Source organism: Carlito syrichta, unplaced genomic scaffold (assembly GCF_000164805.1).
Source record: "Carlito syrichta isolate Samal-C Ts95f unplaced genomic scaffold, Tarsius_syrichta-2.0.1 Scaffold303232, whole genome shotgun sequence".
NCBI lineage: Eukaryota > Metazoa > Chordata > Mammalia > Primates > Tarsiidae > Carlito > Carlito syrichta.
This window is the reverse complement of record NW_007247328.1, coordinates 233,063-249,025: the sequence shown is the minus strand read 5'-3', so window position 1 is coordinate 249,025 and position 15,963 is coordinate 233,063. Positions and strand designations below refer to the sequence as shown.

The window sequence follows — 15,963 nt, the reverse complement described above, 5'->3', positions numbered from 1 at the left end:
GCGGCTTTTGCACCTGTGAGCCCGGAAGGAGACGGCGGTGCCCTGGGACGTGGAGGCCGGCCTTCAACTCGGGAGGATGCAACAACTTGGCCCGTGGGCATCGGCCAAAGCGAGAGCTCATGGAGGGACTTCCAGACGGACCTTCCCGCTGTGCCTGGGGGAGTCTGGGGTCCGGCTTTTGCCTGCTGCACACGTTGCCCGTCCTGTCTCTAGGGCGATTGAAGATGTCTATCTCGGATCCCTTTCCAGAAACCCTTTTTGTTTTGAGTCGGAAGCTCACTCTGTCGCCCAGCCGAGAGTGGAGTGGCACGCTCACGGCCCCCGCAGCCTCGACCTGCTAGGCTCGGGCGATCCTTCCGCCTCAGCCTTCCAAGTAGCTGGAATTACAGGCGCGCGCCACCACACCCGGCTAATTTTTAGATTTTTTGTAAAGACGAAGCCTCGCCAAGTTGCCCAGGCTGGTCTCGAACTCGTGGGCCCAGGCTATTCTCTCATCTTGGCCTCCCAAAGTGCTGGGGTTACAGGCATGAGTCATGGCACTTGGCTGAGTTCCAGATTTGAGTGGGGTGTTTTTGTTTTGTGAGTTGTTACAGTTTTAAATTTCCAATTTTTTTTTTTCCTGAGTCAGAGTCTCACTCTGTTGGCCAGGCTGGAATGCAGTGGCACACACACGGCCTCGAACCTCTGGGCTCAGATGATCCTTTTACCTCAGCCTCCCGAGTAGCTGGGACTACAGGCACACGCCACCACGCCTGGCTAATTTTTTGATTTATTGTAGAGATGAGGTCTTGCCAAGTTGCCTGGAATGTTCTAGAACCCCTGGGCTCAGGCAGTCCTCTCACCTCTGCCTCCAAAAGTGCTGGGATGACATACGTGAGCCACCGTACCTGGGGAGCTTGTTCTTAACATTGCACATCCTGTCTCTAGCGCAATTGAAGATGCTAGAAACTGACCCCTTTCCAGAAATCCTTTTATTTTTTTTTTAAAGAAAAGAAAGGTAAAGTAATTTGAGAATTCAAGTTGCTGGCACTTTTTTTTTTTTTTTTTTGAGTCAGTTTCACTCTGTCATCCAGGTTGGAGTACAGTGGCTCAATTGTGGTCACCACAGCTTTGACCTGCTGGGTTCAGATGATCCTTCTGCCTCAGCCTCCCAAGTAACTGGAATTACAGGGGCACACCACCACGCTTGCCTGATTTTTCTTGATTTATTGTAGAGATGAGGTCTCACCAATTTGCCCAGGTTGGTCTCGAACTCCTGGGCTCAGGTAGCCCTCCCACCTCCATCTCCCGAAGTGCTGGGATGACAGGCATGAGCTGCGGTACCCAGCCAAGTTACTACACTTGAAGTTTGAAGATAGAGGGGTGCCTACGACTGCAGCCACCTGGAGGAGGTGCAGGCGTGGGAGGAGAACTGCAGTGGGTCGTCCAGCGCCTGTGCTGGTTCCACCTCCAGATGTGTATTCGGGGTGCCTGCGTGCATGCGGACTCCTGCTCCAGGGTGAACCTCGCTCTGTGCCTCTCATGGGTTTTCCAAGTACATAACACTCGCTCAGAAACCACACAAGTGAACCTGGTCTCGTTGGCTAGGGTGGACCCTGCGCTGAGGCAAATGACAGGAGGGAGCAGATCTGGGGAACGTGTGGGTCCTTGGCTGCGTACCACCTCCTCTGGTCTGTGGCGGGTGTGTCTCTCGGCTTTCACTTGCGCAGTGGTAGCCCTGTTACTGTCTCCTTTGATCTCAGCCTCTGCTCTCCTTTACCGGCTGACGGACTTTTCTTCCACTGAATTTCTGATTTCTTCTTGTCACAGTGGAACCTTGCTGCTGGCTTAGCAAGGCCTTTAAGAAGACTGCGAGGTTTCTGACTGATTTCCTATTAAAATTCTTAAGGATGCTCCTCTTTACTCTGGGTTGTTCTAGCATTGGACCTCTGCCCCGGAGTAATATCAAGTGGGTGTGTGTAGACGCAGTTAAAGAGATTTGCTGTTGTAGTTGTTAGTGTTGTTTTTCTTTTTAGAGACAGGGTCTTACTGTGTCACCCAGGCTGGAGTGCAGTGGCATCACCTGCTGGGCACTTGCAGACACTGGGCGGGCAACAGCAGGGTGGACATGGGCCCGTGACACATCCGAGGGCTGGTGTGGGGGCCGTAATGTTTCCTGAGCGATCTGAGCATAGCCAGCCATTGTTTCCATTATATATAGCTGCACCTGAACATGGCTGGTTTACTGCAAAAGTCACTATAAGCATTTCACACCCAGGAGTGGGGCTGGATTTATTGGCTGTTTGCACTCTGTGTAATTTGGTCAGTGTGGTCAGGAATTGACTGGATAGTGTGCTGTATGACTGCTTAGTGATCTGTTCTATGTTGCCTAGAGAGCTATATTTGAAAAGTAATCATTGCCATTTATTAACTATGTCAATTTTTCATGCCACTATACAATATTATGATATGTAAGATTTCACAGATATGTTAATTTATGCAGTATCATCACTAATTATCACTAATTTCTTAAATAACCCTGTCAGTTGGTGGTGGTTTTCTCCATTTACAGATAAAGAGGAAATAGGCTTAGAGAGTTTGATAACCTTCCCAAGTATCTCATGAAGGGTAGAATTGGATTTAAACAAGGTTTGTCTATCTATAAAAGACCACAGATGCTTTTTTTTTTTTTTTTTAGTTGTAGTTGTTAGTGTTGTTTTTCTTTTTAGAATGGTCTTACTGTGTCACCCAGGCTGGAGTGCAGTGGCATCATCGTAGCTCTCTGTAACCTTGAACTCCTGGACTCAAGTGATCCTCCTGCCTCAGCCTCACAGATAGTTGGGACTACAAGTATGCACCGCTACACCAGCTAATTTTAAAAATTTTTGTAGAGACAGGGTCTTGCTGTGCTGTCCAGGCTAGACTCCAACCCCTGGCAGTCCTCCCACTTCAGCCTCCCAAAGCTCTGGAATTACAGATGTGAGCCACTGTGCCTGGCCTCTAGTTTTAATTTAATTGTCACTTTTGTGTTAATATTAGTTAATGGTAATAATATTTCTAAAAGCCTTTTCTTCCCTAAACCTCTTCTTGTCCTAGATAAATTGTATTTATGTAGTATTTCAAAAGTAATACTTAGGATGGTTATTTATTGCTTGCTAAGCAGAGATTTATCAGATTAAGTATTTTAGCTGAGTGCTAAGTAATTGCTTTATAGTTCTAACATTCAGGAACAGATATATCATCCTGCTTTGGTCATATTTGGCATACTGACTGTATAGCATCAATAAAGATGTTGAGTCTCTGGATTTGGATTTCTGATGGAGCGTTTCTAGGCTCTGCTGACGAATCTTGTGGCTCCTGCCTGTCACTCTGAGCTGTGATTTCACCATAATGAGTTAGTCCTGCCAAGAAACAAGGAGGAATCTGCAGAAGTAGTCCTTCCTTCCACAGCCTTTCTCCTTTGCCTGCCGGGCTGTGGTGCTTTGGCTGATATCATTTATTAATGTCGAATGATACTGTGTTGTCTCTGAATGGAACTTTACAGAATGGGATGGGAAAACCACTTTAAAAGCTCTAAATGAAAGGCTGCATCCTAATAGTTCCGGAGTAGAATGTCCCTTAAAACTCTGCTCCTACCAAGGCCAAGATTGGGTTATTCCAAAAGTGATGCCCTACTTGTTCTTTTTTTTGGAGTCACAGTCTCACTGGTGGCCAGGCTGGATTGTAGTGGCATGCTCACAGTCACTGCAGCCTCAACCTGCTGGGCTCAGGTGATCCTTTCACCTCAGCCTTCCAAGTAACTGGAACCACATACGCGCGTCACCATGCCCAGCTAATGTTTTGATTTAATGTAGAGATGAGGTCTCACCATATTGCCCAGGCTGATCTGGAACCCCTGGGCTCAGGAAATCCTCTCGCCTCCACCTCCTAAAGTGCTGGGATGACAGGTGTGAGCCACCACACCTGCCGGACTTGTTCTTGAGCCTCTGCTCCCTTCTGTCATTAGGATGTGAGACCATGCTTGAATGTGTGCAGACACATGCTGTCTGCTACAAAGGAGAAGGTGGTGTAAAGCGAAGGATGACCAATGTTATTATGATTTGGAAGCTGATAGCATTTCACTTGCTTTTGGGTTAACAGCCAGTAGGCTTGAAGGAGCACCTGGACATTTCTTTCCATGTCAAATGCTGTGTTGATTGTCACTCACATTAGCTCCATTTTACAGGTGAGGAAGCTGAGGCCTGCATAGATTAAATAAAATAACTTGTCCTGGCTTATGCAGCTAGCTCAGGCAAGGACCAGGTGGCGCTGGGAGCTTGAACCGCGGGTGTTCAGACACCAGGCCTCTTAACCCGGCATGCTCCTGCCTCACAGAACAGTGATGTAATCAAGAGATTCAAGCAGTCAGTGGGGTGGGTGAGGGAGGAGCTCAGGGGTGGCTTAACACCGGAAGAGGCCACTGACCTTCTGCCTGTGACATCACCGACAATTTAAGTACCCTACACGATTCTGTAGGGCCTCAGAGCTAGAGACTTGGAAGACTCGAACTGCTTCTCAACATCTGACTTCAAACGTTTCCAAGAAAACACGTGGAAGACCTACAGCCGCATCTGGAAAGCACTTCTGCTTCCTTGGTGAAGGGGAAGTGCAAAGGCAGCTGTTGGTTTCCAGAAGTCGAGGAGGGCTGTGGCTTGGAATTTGTATGCCAGTGTTTTTAACAAAGTAAAAAAGGTTCTCGTTCCTTTTTTTGTCACAAAGAACAGAATAATCCGTGTATTTTTTCAGAAATTTTCTTTCTCCAGAACTTTAAGTACTAAATAGATGTTTTGAAGTAATTTCAGGTTAATCTCACTGTCTTGTTTATGTAGATTGTCCTGTTGAAGCAGTTATATATAATATTTTCTGCTATTATATTTCCTTGATTGGCATATGCTTGCATTTGCTAAGGTAATGAATAATCCTCAATTTATTCTATTCAGGATGCACTTTTCTTTTTTTCAGACTTTTTCTTCTCTGTCCCCTATCTATACCCTATCTTAGTGAATGGCAGCTGGCATTCACTTAAAATCCTTAAGAACCAGAAAAGAAGAAAATAAAGGAGGGAAGAAACCTTCTCCTCTTTCTTCCTTCTCTCACCAGTTGTGCTACTGTCTCAAGGTGCCTTCTGGTCTGTTGCAGTTTGCTTGAGACCGGCTGTCTCTGCAGTCATCGCAGACATGTCCTTAGCCTCTTGCCGGGTGACCCTTACCCTGCCCAGCCTTTGCTCACACAGACTCTGGAACAGTCTTAAAAGCTGGGTCTTGTCATGGATTTCTGCGCATCAGAACCTCTATTTGTGTGTTTTATTTATCTAGATCCTCTGATGTGTGTTTTTTTCATCAGATAAAATGTTATGCCTCCTCTGTTGAGATGTAAATGCTACATCTCCTCTGTTGAGAATTCTGTATTTTCTCTCCATTCCCATTCATAAGGAAAATTTTGTTCTTTGCTTCCAGCATTTGTATCAGAAAAACAGTAGTTTTGTCCAGCTACAGGTCATGTTAGACTATTGAACTTGCTTCATAGACTCCATAGACATCCTTCTTTCTTTCTCTATTTGAGTCTAACTGGACAGTAGCTTGACATAGAGGCCTGTCAAGGCCCAACCTTCCTTATCCAGTTACCACTTATAGTCATTTTTGCAAACGTGTAGTTGAGCACTTTATTGCTAATGTTTATCGCAAATGGGCACAGTTCCTGCAGTTTATTATCCAGTCTTCCCATAGCTCCTGTCCTTATTTTAGAGACAAAGAAATGAGATGCTGACAGACTGGCCAGCTCCTTCCTGATATTGTGTATTTATCTGCAAGTTCTTCAAAGATGCGTGTGTTTGAGTGTGTGTGTGCATGCAGTATAGTAGAGTATTTTAAAAGGTCAGAGTCACAGTCTACTCCTTTAAAGAAGGCCTGAGATGTTTAGGAAAAGATCCTAAAGGCAGAGATGGGGGGACCTCATGTAAGTCAGGAGGGAGAGGGCTGTCACTTGGGAGGGTTGAGCAGGTGAGCCTCCGAAACCTGCAGATCTTGGTCTCTGGTTCCTTGGATGGCAGAGTGGAGATGAGGCTTGGGTTGGTGCTTTTGCAGAGTTCTGGGGATGAATCAGATAAAGAGCGAGGGCTTGCCTCTTGTGTGTAGCTGGCCAAACAGAGCAGGTGGAAGAGATCACAGCGGAGGCGAGCTGTGGTTGTCGTTAGCACACAGGCTGAAACCATGGCAGGAGGAAGTTCTTATGCAGAAGAGACCTCTGGGGAAGAGCAGTAGCGGCACAGCCTAGACGAGAGAGGCAAATCCGCAGGGAAGGGGCTGGGACTGTTTCCACACAGCCAAGCTTTGTAGATCATTGTGCCTGGTAGAGAAATTACGGCTTAGGTCTTAGGAGTGACCATAACCAGGAATACTCACGATCTCTTAAAGATCCACATGTTTGGCTGGACGCAGTGGCTCAAGCTTGTAATCCCAGCACTTTGAGAGGCCGAGGGGAGAGGATTGCCTGAGTCCAGGGGTTCGACACCAGCCTAGGCGACTTGGTGAGATATCATCTCTACGATAAATAAAAAAAAATTAGCCAGATGTGGTGGTACGTGCCTGTGGTTCCAGCTACTTGGAAGACTGAGGCGGAAGGATCATCTGAGCCCAGCAGGTTGAGGCTGCGGTGGCCGTGAGCGTGCCACTGCTCTCCAGCTTCACATGGACTTGTTTTTAAAACTTCGTATTTAATAAAATACATAATAATAAAACAACCCCCCTTTAAACTACTTGCCAATATATGCTTTTATTTTCTCTGAGTAGCTATTTGAAGCACTATAAAACACTGTTGACACAAATTGTTACCTTGAGGAATGTTGCTAATTAATGATAGCCTTTGTTGCCGTATATATTCATTAATTGTCTTTGTGTTAGAACCTTTATGACTTTGTTTTATTGCTTTAGAAAACAAGATAGGTGAGATCTGTGTTGTGGTCATTGCTGTCATGCAGTAATGTCCTCTCCAGCCAAGTCTAGCACAAGGAAGGGGGGAACAGTAGTGAACCCATTTGTCTTAAAAGGGGTTTGAGTTTTGATTTGCTGTGTGTGGTATCATGAAGTTAGATTCTTTTTTTTTTTTTTGAGTTGGAGTGACTCTGTCGCCCAGACTGGAGTGCAGTGGCCGCTCCCAGCCACCACAGCCTCGACCTGCTGGGCTCCGGCGATCCTTCCGCCTCAGCCTTCCAAGTAACCGGAATTACAGGCATGCGCTACCACGCCCTGCTAATTTTTAAAAAAAAATTTTATTGTAGAGATGAGGTCTCGCCAAGTTGCCCAGGCGGGTCTCGAACCCGCGGGCTCAGGCAATCCACTCACCTCAGCCTCCCAAAGCATGGGATTACAGGCTGAGCCACCGAGCCAGGCTGAAGCTAGATTCTTATTTGAGGAAGAAATGATCCTAAGCAGTGAAATAACTGTTGGCCTCCAAGAGAAAACTTTCTTCAGGGTTCCCAGCAGGAAGTCTTCCTGTTGTCTTAAGGGACAGTGTGTGATGACCAGACAGTTAAATTAGATCATATCTCCGAGTCTCCACAGGAAAGTGCTGAAACGGAATTCATTGTCTTACTGGTTCAAATAAAGCTTTGTGTCAAAAACAAATTTTTAGATTTTAAGTTTAAATTTTAACTCATTAGAACAAGTGTTATAAGCACAAATTCTCCATGGAAGTAAGTTTATGGGAGTGGGAAGGGAGGGAGAAGCTGCTCAACCTTGGAAATGCTGGTGACTGGTCATGTTGGAAACAACTTCACAGCAGGGACATTATGTTCTTCAATTAGCAATAAAAGGAAAATACATATGGGATAAAAGTATAGAATTAATGAGAAGATGGTTGGCTAGTTAGATGGTTTTGGAGACAGAGGCAACATAAAGAATTCTCCACAGCCTGCTGCTGCCATCTGTAAGGTGGTTATGTTACTTTTTTTCCCCATAAGGGTGAATAACACTAAATTTCACCACAGTAGTCTCCTGCACATTCCGGGCCAACTCTAACCCCATTCTCCACTCCAGCGGCAGCCGTCTGTGTGTGTGTGTGTGTGTGTGTGTGCACAAGTGTTAAGAAAGACTGCGTGTGTGTGTGTGTGTGTGTGTGTGTACAAGTGTTAATAAAGACTGCTGGGTGCCTCGCTGCCTCAGGCCCTGGAGAACACCCCATCTGGCCCAGGGAACTCAGGGCTGCAAAGGAGCACATGCCCAGGCATGAGTAAGGGGTTGGTTTTCTAAGGTCTCAGGTTGGGGGTGGGTGTCGGCAGCTCAGAAGCATGCCTGGCACAGAAGTGGGGAGAAGCGACCTTGTGGGGGAGGCAGTGTGAGGAAGGCCCAGAGCCTGGCACGAGCGTCCCTGTTGTGGCATGATAGGGGAGAAGATATGGCTAGGTGGGGCTTGGCAGCCAAGTCACTGCCACCTGCCTTACTGTTCCTGGCAGGCGCTTCTAGAATGTTGGAGAGTAGGCTCATTCGTGCCCAGCCTGCCCTCCCACTTTAGATGGCCGGCTTGGATCGATGTCTTGCTTCCCAGTGTGACACCACTGTCCCTCACCCCTCTGCATGTGCTGCTGCTCTTGACAGCATGCATCTCCACTGGGCCTGTGTATAGCTGTAAGGAATCCCTACCTTGTTCGTGACTTAGATGGTCCCCAAAAAGATACACAGAGAAGAAGGAAGAAAAATTGAAAAGTGGTGCGTGTGAGTCCTGGAACAACAGGAAGAGTATTTCTATTGCTTTTGAAGTGAGAAATTATGTCTTTTTTTTCTTTTAGGTTGAACAAGTAAAATTACTTGACCGATTCAGTACCAACAACAAGTCCTTAACGGGAACACTGTACCTGACGGCCACACACCTGCTTTTCATAGACTCCCATCAGAAGGAAACCTGGGTGAGGAGGACTCAGCTGAGCTGGTTATCATGGCAATAGTAATGAGGCTCATTGTGGTCTTGGTCTGTCACTCTTTGTTTTGAGCATGAAAACAGAGTTTTCAGTCACTAGTTGCTTAGTCTCAACCAAACATCTTTCAGTCACTAGACCACTTCTTGCTTCCCTTTAATAAGTCAGTGATATCGTGAGTCATGTGGAATTCTTCTGTAGAACACCAGACTCCATATTTCTATAAATAATTATTATAAGTTACCTATTGTTCCTTTTAATTTTTAGAAATCTAAAAAATATTTGTACATGTAAATAGATCAAATGGATAGTTTGGTATCTCCTACAGTATTTTTATACCAAATTGCAATTAAGATGTTTATTTTTTTACGAGTATAAAAGTTGCAGTATACATGTATGTATGCAAACATTTTGTGTATATAAGACATACACAAAATGTATACAAGACATACATATACATTTCCCAGTATACTTGGCTATATGTACTAAAGTATCCTTGAGCATGTATCTATGAAGGCATCTTGGATATATTTCTGTATGTGTGCCAGAGTTTCTCTGAGATATTTGCCTGGGAGTAGAATTTCTGGGTCTTGAATCAGTACCTGTTTAACCTTACTAAGTGTGTCACCTCTTCACAACAGTTGTTCCAGTTTATTCTCCCCATTAGAGTGTTACATATTGTTCTGTCTTCTCAGCACCAGTGGTGTTGTCAACTTAAACATTTTTGCCTATAATTGTAATGTTAATTCTCTGATTACAAAGATGTTATCTTTCCAGATATTTTAGCATTTGGCTTTCCTTTTCTTTTCCTGTTGGGTTGTTTGTCTTTTATTGAGCTTATAAGAGTTCTAGGTTTTAAGGCTTTGTCAGTTATGTGTGTCATAGGTAGCTTTTCCCAGTGTAAGACTTGTCTTTGTGTGTTTTTGAATATACATGTCTTTTAATTAAAGTTTAATTTTAATGTTACAGATTTTTTTTTTTTTGAGTTGGAGTCTCACTCTGTCACCCAGACTGGAGTGCAGTGGCCACTCCCAGGCAGCCTCGACCTGCTGGGCTCCGGCGATCCTTCCGCCTCAGCCTTCTGAGTAGCCGGAATTACAGGCATGCACTACCACGCCCGGCTGATTTTTTGATTTATTGTAGAGATGTGGTCTCACCAAGTTGCCCAGGTGGGTCTTGAACCCGCGGGTTCATGCGATCCACTCACCTCAGCCTCCCAAGGTGTGGGATTACAGGCTGAGCCACCAAGCCCGGCAATGTTACAGATTTTTAACGTTTTTTTCTTTTCTACTTTATGCTCTTTTGTGACTTAAGAAAACCTTTCCTATGTGAAACTCATAAAGATTCTCATATTGTCTTCTAAGAGCTTAAGTTGTGCCCTTCCCATGTGAGTTAACATACCCAGGAAGCCTTTGGTGTATGATAGGACGTAGGGATTCGATGTTATTTTCTCGTACAGGCAACCAGCACCATATTGATGGTTTTACTCCTTGAATCCCTAGTACCAGCTCCATCAGAAACAAAGCTCCCATGCAGGAGGGGCTGCTTTTCAGCTCTCTGCTCTGTTCTTTGGTGTATTGACCACACTGCTTTACTGACTGTTTAATAAGTTTTGATCTCTAGTAGAGCAAATTCTCCCAACTTGTTCTTCAAAATTGCCGTGGCTGTTATGGGCTCTCTGTCTTCCCTTTGTGTCTTGGAGTTCATTCACTTACTTAGTCACTTGAGCACCTTTGTGTGTTTATCACTGTTGTAGATGTTTTGGAAACAATAGCCAACAATAGATACAGATGCTGTCCTCATGGGGTCCACATTATGAAAATAAATAGGACAGTTAGGTAAAACACACAGTGGTAAGTACTGAAAGGAAAAGTAGTAGAAGCGGGTAGAATGTGGGGTTGGTGTCTGTGGCTTGAGAGGAAGAGACTGGACGTGCTTCTGCCACCAGCCATGCCAGGCTGTAGAACCTCCATTCTCTAGAAGTTAGAGCCCAGGGAGGAGGTTTGCTTGGTGTCACACCGGCAGTGCTGTGGAGTAAAGCGAGCCTAGGCTGCTGTCAGGGTGCTTGAGTTCAGACACCAGCTCTGCTGCTGCCTGCTGGGTGATTGTGTCAGTGCTTTCAGCTGTGAGTAAACCAGTTTCTGGCTGAAAGGCTGTCTGGCATCCCAAGACAGGAGGGGGTGGCTCCTCACTGTTCCTCTCCCTTATCAGAGAGGAGGGACTTTCCCAGAAATCTTCCCGCTGACCTTCCTTAACAGCTGACTGCTGGAAAACAGGCAGTAAAAAATGCAGGTTCTTGGCCCCGTTGGTCTCTTGAGGGAAATGGGTGCTGCAAGTGAGGACAGTGGAGGGGACCTTGGACCGACAGTGATGGCCCAAAAGTGTGTAACTGTTGCACTCGTGCCTACGCACATGGGGTATGTGGTATCAGCCATCATGTAGGACTCTTGTGAATCTCAGGAGACAGAAGATATGGAGGGCACAGCAGTGACTCCGTATGTCCCAACTGCTCGTGCTGTTCTTCTAAGCAGTGGAGCCAAGATGACGGGTTAGTGGTACCTCCTGGCCTAGGAAACCCCATTGCCCCATGGCACACCCCTGGGAGCCCAAGCTGCCTTCCTTTCTCTCTTTGACTACCTCTTTTGATTTCCCCAGGAAGGCGACCGGTTGATATGTGATTGCAGCAAGTAAGTTGAGGTGCTCTCCTGAGATGCTGATCTTGGAGATCTGGTGCTCCCTAGGCCCTGGCTCCCTTCCCCACCCAGTGCTTGCCAGGACCTGCTGGGAGTCTGACCTGGCAGCACCTTCTGACATCCATAGCTGTGTTCTCATCCGTTCCCTCGACCTTCCTTTGTCCACCTGCCTCAGTGTTTCTCTGTTGTTTTTCATCTCCTGGAGACACACAGGAAGGTTTCCCAGATTGTGGATTCCTTCAGCTGCTAAGAATGCATTTGAGGGGCAGCAGAAAGATACCGTACTGTCCCCATCTCTCCCATTGTCGTCCTTAACTGATTCTGGTCAGTTGATTCCCACGTCTCTCCCAGATGAAGTCTGTGCAGTACTCCAGATCCATAGGAGTGGACATTTCAGACCCAGAGGGGCTTTGCCAACTTTTTTCTTGTTTTGCAAATGATTTTTTGTTTTCAAGATCACATAACTAGTTAGGGGTGGAGCTGAATCCCCTCATCGTTTTTTCATGCAAATGATTTGGGGTCTTCATTAGAATCCTAACAGTGATAACAGGTTGAGCATTCTTCATCCAAAAGTCTGAAACTTTTTGAGCACTGACGTGATGTTTAAACTCATAGGGGCAGATCAGATTTCAGATTTTCAGTTTAGGGATGCTCAGTAAGGATAATGTAAATAATCCACAATCTGAAAAAACCCAAAATGTGAAACACTTCTAGTCCCAGGCATTTTGGATAAAGGATAGTCAGCCTGTAATAGTACAGTTAGCTTGTTCCTTATTCTCTATTTAGATGTTACTGTTAGATCATTTTGAGTAACTTGTCACAGGCCCACTGATATAAATGATAATGATACTAAATGTTAGCTAGGAATGGGCTACATATGTGTGTATATTAATTATCTGTGCTATATAGTTAAATTCCATCGGTAAGTTTTTTTCCCAAGCTTTTCTTGATGATGATGATGATGATGATGATGATGATGATGATGATTTTTTGAGTTGAAGTCTCACTCGGCTGCCCAGACTGGAGTGCAGTGGCCGCTCCCGGCCACCGCAGCCTCGCCTGCTGGGCTCCCCCGATCCTTCCGCCTCAGCCTTCCCAGTAGCCGGAATTGCAGGCGCGCCCTACCACACCCGGCTGATTTTATAGTAGGACTTTTCATTTATTCATTCAGTAGACATTTATTGTGGTGGAGGAGGTAACAGGGATGGCATCTGTATTTCTGGCTTGGGCATTCAGTCATTTAGAAAATTAACACTGGGGCAACCCCTTTAAGTCCCCTCCCGCTGTGGGAGCTTTTCTGTCCTCTCAATAAATCCTGCTCCCCCCGCCCAAAAAAGAAAGAAAGAAATAAAATTAAGGCTGAATGTGTAATATGGAACATTTGCCAGTGTTTGGATTTGAGGAGGGCAAGTCTCTTTCGGGTACCGCGTGAGGTGCTAGAGGTGTGATGTTGATCAGCTGAGCTCTAGTCTTACTCCTTGTGATTTACAGCCTAGCTGGAGAGACAGACATCGGCCACATCGCTGATTTGTGGTAGCAAGTGCTGTGGAGGAACCATGGGTGTGGCTGTGCAGTAAGAAGGTGGCAGGGCCTGACTTGCTAGGGAGGGTTGAGGCATGCCAGGCTCTACTGCTCGGTGACATGGAGTCTCAAGCAAAGGCCAGAAGCATGACTAGACATTCCTAGGGAAGAGCCAGAGCTATGCCTCGCACTCAGTGGGAGTGTCTCAGCATGTGTCAAGAGCGCGGCACCTCGAGCCCAAAGGAGACTGTGCCACTGCCACCAGCCCGTGATGGGGAGGGACTCGAGGTGCGGTCGGGTAAGTCAAAAGTGACCAGATGGCCTCTGTGTACGGTCCTAGAAAATGGAACAGAGAGGTCGAGAGTGGATGTGGAGAGAGCACCTAGGAGGCCACTTGTTTATAGCAGTTCAGGTGAGAAGAGTGGGACATCGCAGCTGGGGAGGTGGCTGCAGGGGTGGAGCGGAGTAGACAGGCCGCATGGGGGCAGGAGGTGAAGGGCTCGGGGTCTGATGAGTGAGTGGAGGGATGGAGGAAGGACCGGAGGGACGCCCACGTTCCCGTCTTGGGCATCCAGCCCTGTGTGAGTGTGAAGTTCAAGTGAGGAGTACAGGACACTGGTACTTTATTTGAGGAGTGGACTCCTAATGTTGATGCACTTTATTTGAGGAGTGGATTCCTAATTTGGAGAACAAATATTTCATGCTTTCTTTTTTTATCAGTCACTTTGCCTTTTGGGGGGGCAGGGGTGCCTACTAGGTATTTAGCACCATGCTACTTTTTAAAAAAAATTTTGGATTCAGGGAGTGCATATGTGTATTAGTTACATGGTCATATTGTGTAGTGGTGGGGATTGGGTCTCAGGTGGCCCATTCGCCAGATGGTGAGCATTGTGCCCCGTAGGTAGTTTTGGAGCCCTAGCCCCTTCATCCCTCCCTCCTTACTGGTGTCCCCACCGTCTGTTTAATTTCCATCTGTGACTATTTAGCTCCCACCATTGGAGTGAGGACATGGAGTGTTTAGTTTTCTGTTTCTGAGTCAGTCGACATAGGATCTTGATCTCCAGCTCCATCCATGTGGCTGCAGAGGACACAATTTCATTCTTTTTTTAATGGCTGCGTTTCATGCTCTCTGGATTGATGACCCGAATGTTCTTCATGCTTGTAGATATTACACCACCACATTGCCTCGGTAGAGAAGCTTGCTCTGACTACTTCTGGATGTCCACTCGTGATTCAGTGCAAGAACTTCCGAATTGTACATTTCATTGTTCCCAGAGAGAGAGATTGTCATGATATTTACAACTCTTTGCTGCAACTGTCAAAACAAGGTATTGTTTTTAGTGACCAAAGGGCACATGCTCTATTTGAGATGGGTTGTTCAAGAGACTTTATTTCAGATCTCAGTGTTGTTACTTTATACTTCAGGTTGCTCTGACAGTCAGTCTTGTGCATGCTCTTCCCCCCAAAATGGCCTAGAAAGAATAAGAAACTGCTGATCTGAATTGTAAGAATGGTGTCCAAAGGAGTCGTAGAAAGGAAGAAGGAAAAGGGTTACAGTAGAGACTCAGCACCTGAGGCTTATGTCCGTGTTTTAAAAGGCTATCGATGAGGAGCACAACATTTTTGTAAAGTGGATACATCACAAGCAAGGAGAGTGACTTGGAAATGGATATTACTAAAAGGAAAGTTAAGGAAGGTCTCGGTCCTCTGGTAGCAGGGGGACTGAGGTATATGATAGATTGGGGTGGACCACGTAGAAGGGGAGCTCAGGGCACGAAGGAGAGGCCCGTCTTGGTAGAGGTGGTTGAGCAGGACGGGGACCCTAAGCAGGAGCCTGTCACTGCTCCTCTGGGTCTGGCACTCTCCCCAGCAGGCCCTGATTGCATATTGACTGGCCAGGGTTGCATTCTATGTGTGTGACCTAGGAGCGGGTTCTGTTACTCTCCTCCCCACATGAAACCTGTGCCATCCTGCTGTCCCAAGGGAAGCTAGAGCTTGTAGTAACAGTGGCTCTGTGACTCCAGGGCCAGCCCTTGTTCAGAAGCAGGTGCTCCCCTGAGCTCTGGGCGGCAGTTGCCATCTTGATCAGCACGGTTCAGCAGGAGCCTCCAATGTGGCATTGTGTTCTATGTGCTGCCCCAAGCTTTTCATTGCAGCAGTTTTTCCACTTTACATCTCATTTGGGAAAAGTGCTGAGTAGGAAATGTCTATTTGTGTCTTTAAAATTTTACTTTTAAGAAAAAGAAATCTTGCCATAGAGGATTTACTATAGAAGTCTCACTGTGTTATTTATTAGCTTAATCTTTGCTGATGACATAAATTGAATCTCGGATGTGTGTGTCTTGAGGTATAGTCATTTGCATAAAAGAACTTAGAAAACATCAAGTTCAAGTATTTTCAGGCACCGGCCGTCTCTTTGAAGATTTGGGAGAGAAGATGAGGGAAAAAACCTGAAAAAATACTTTTATTTGTAGTGTATTAAATCTTATAACTTGCATTTTAACATTTTAAATTTTATATTCTGTAGCAAAATACGAAGACCTCTATGCATTTTCTTACAATCCCAAACAAAATGATTCTGAGCGACTGCAGGGCTGGCAGCTCGTTGACCTGGCCAAGGAGTATGAGCGCATGGGAGTGCCCAACGCACACTGGCAGCTGTCAGACGCCAACCGGGAGTACAAGGTACCCACTGCCCTCGAGAGACGCAGAGCATGTCGGTGCCAGGGGTTGAGCAGGGTCGTGTGTATCTGGGTCCTGTCGTGTGGGTTCCGGAATGAGTACAGCTAAAGGTTTCTAAAGGGGTTCTGAACTGTCAGGAGA

General features: G+C 46.1%; 1 protein-coding gene across 1 annotated transcript in view; it reads left to right on the top strand.

Annotated features, from left to right (window-relative positions):
• The window catches only part of MTMR6 (myotubularin related protein 6), a 38,700-nt gene that overhangs the window by 1,855 nt on the left and 20,882 nt on the right, over positions 1–15,963 (top strand). The window contains exons 2-4 of the mRNA XM_021712396.1: positions 8,801–8,917; positions 14,306–14,468; positions 15,668–15,825. Coding sequence (XP_021568071.1) covers positions 8,801–8,917; positions 14,306–14,468; positions 15,668–15,825 — 438 coding nt within the window. The remainder of the gene's footprint in view (positions 1–8,800; positions 8,918–14,305; positions 14,469–15,667; positions 15,826–15,963) is intronic.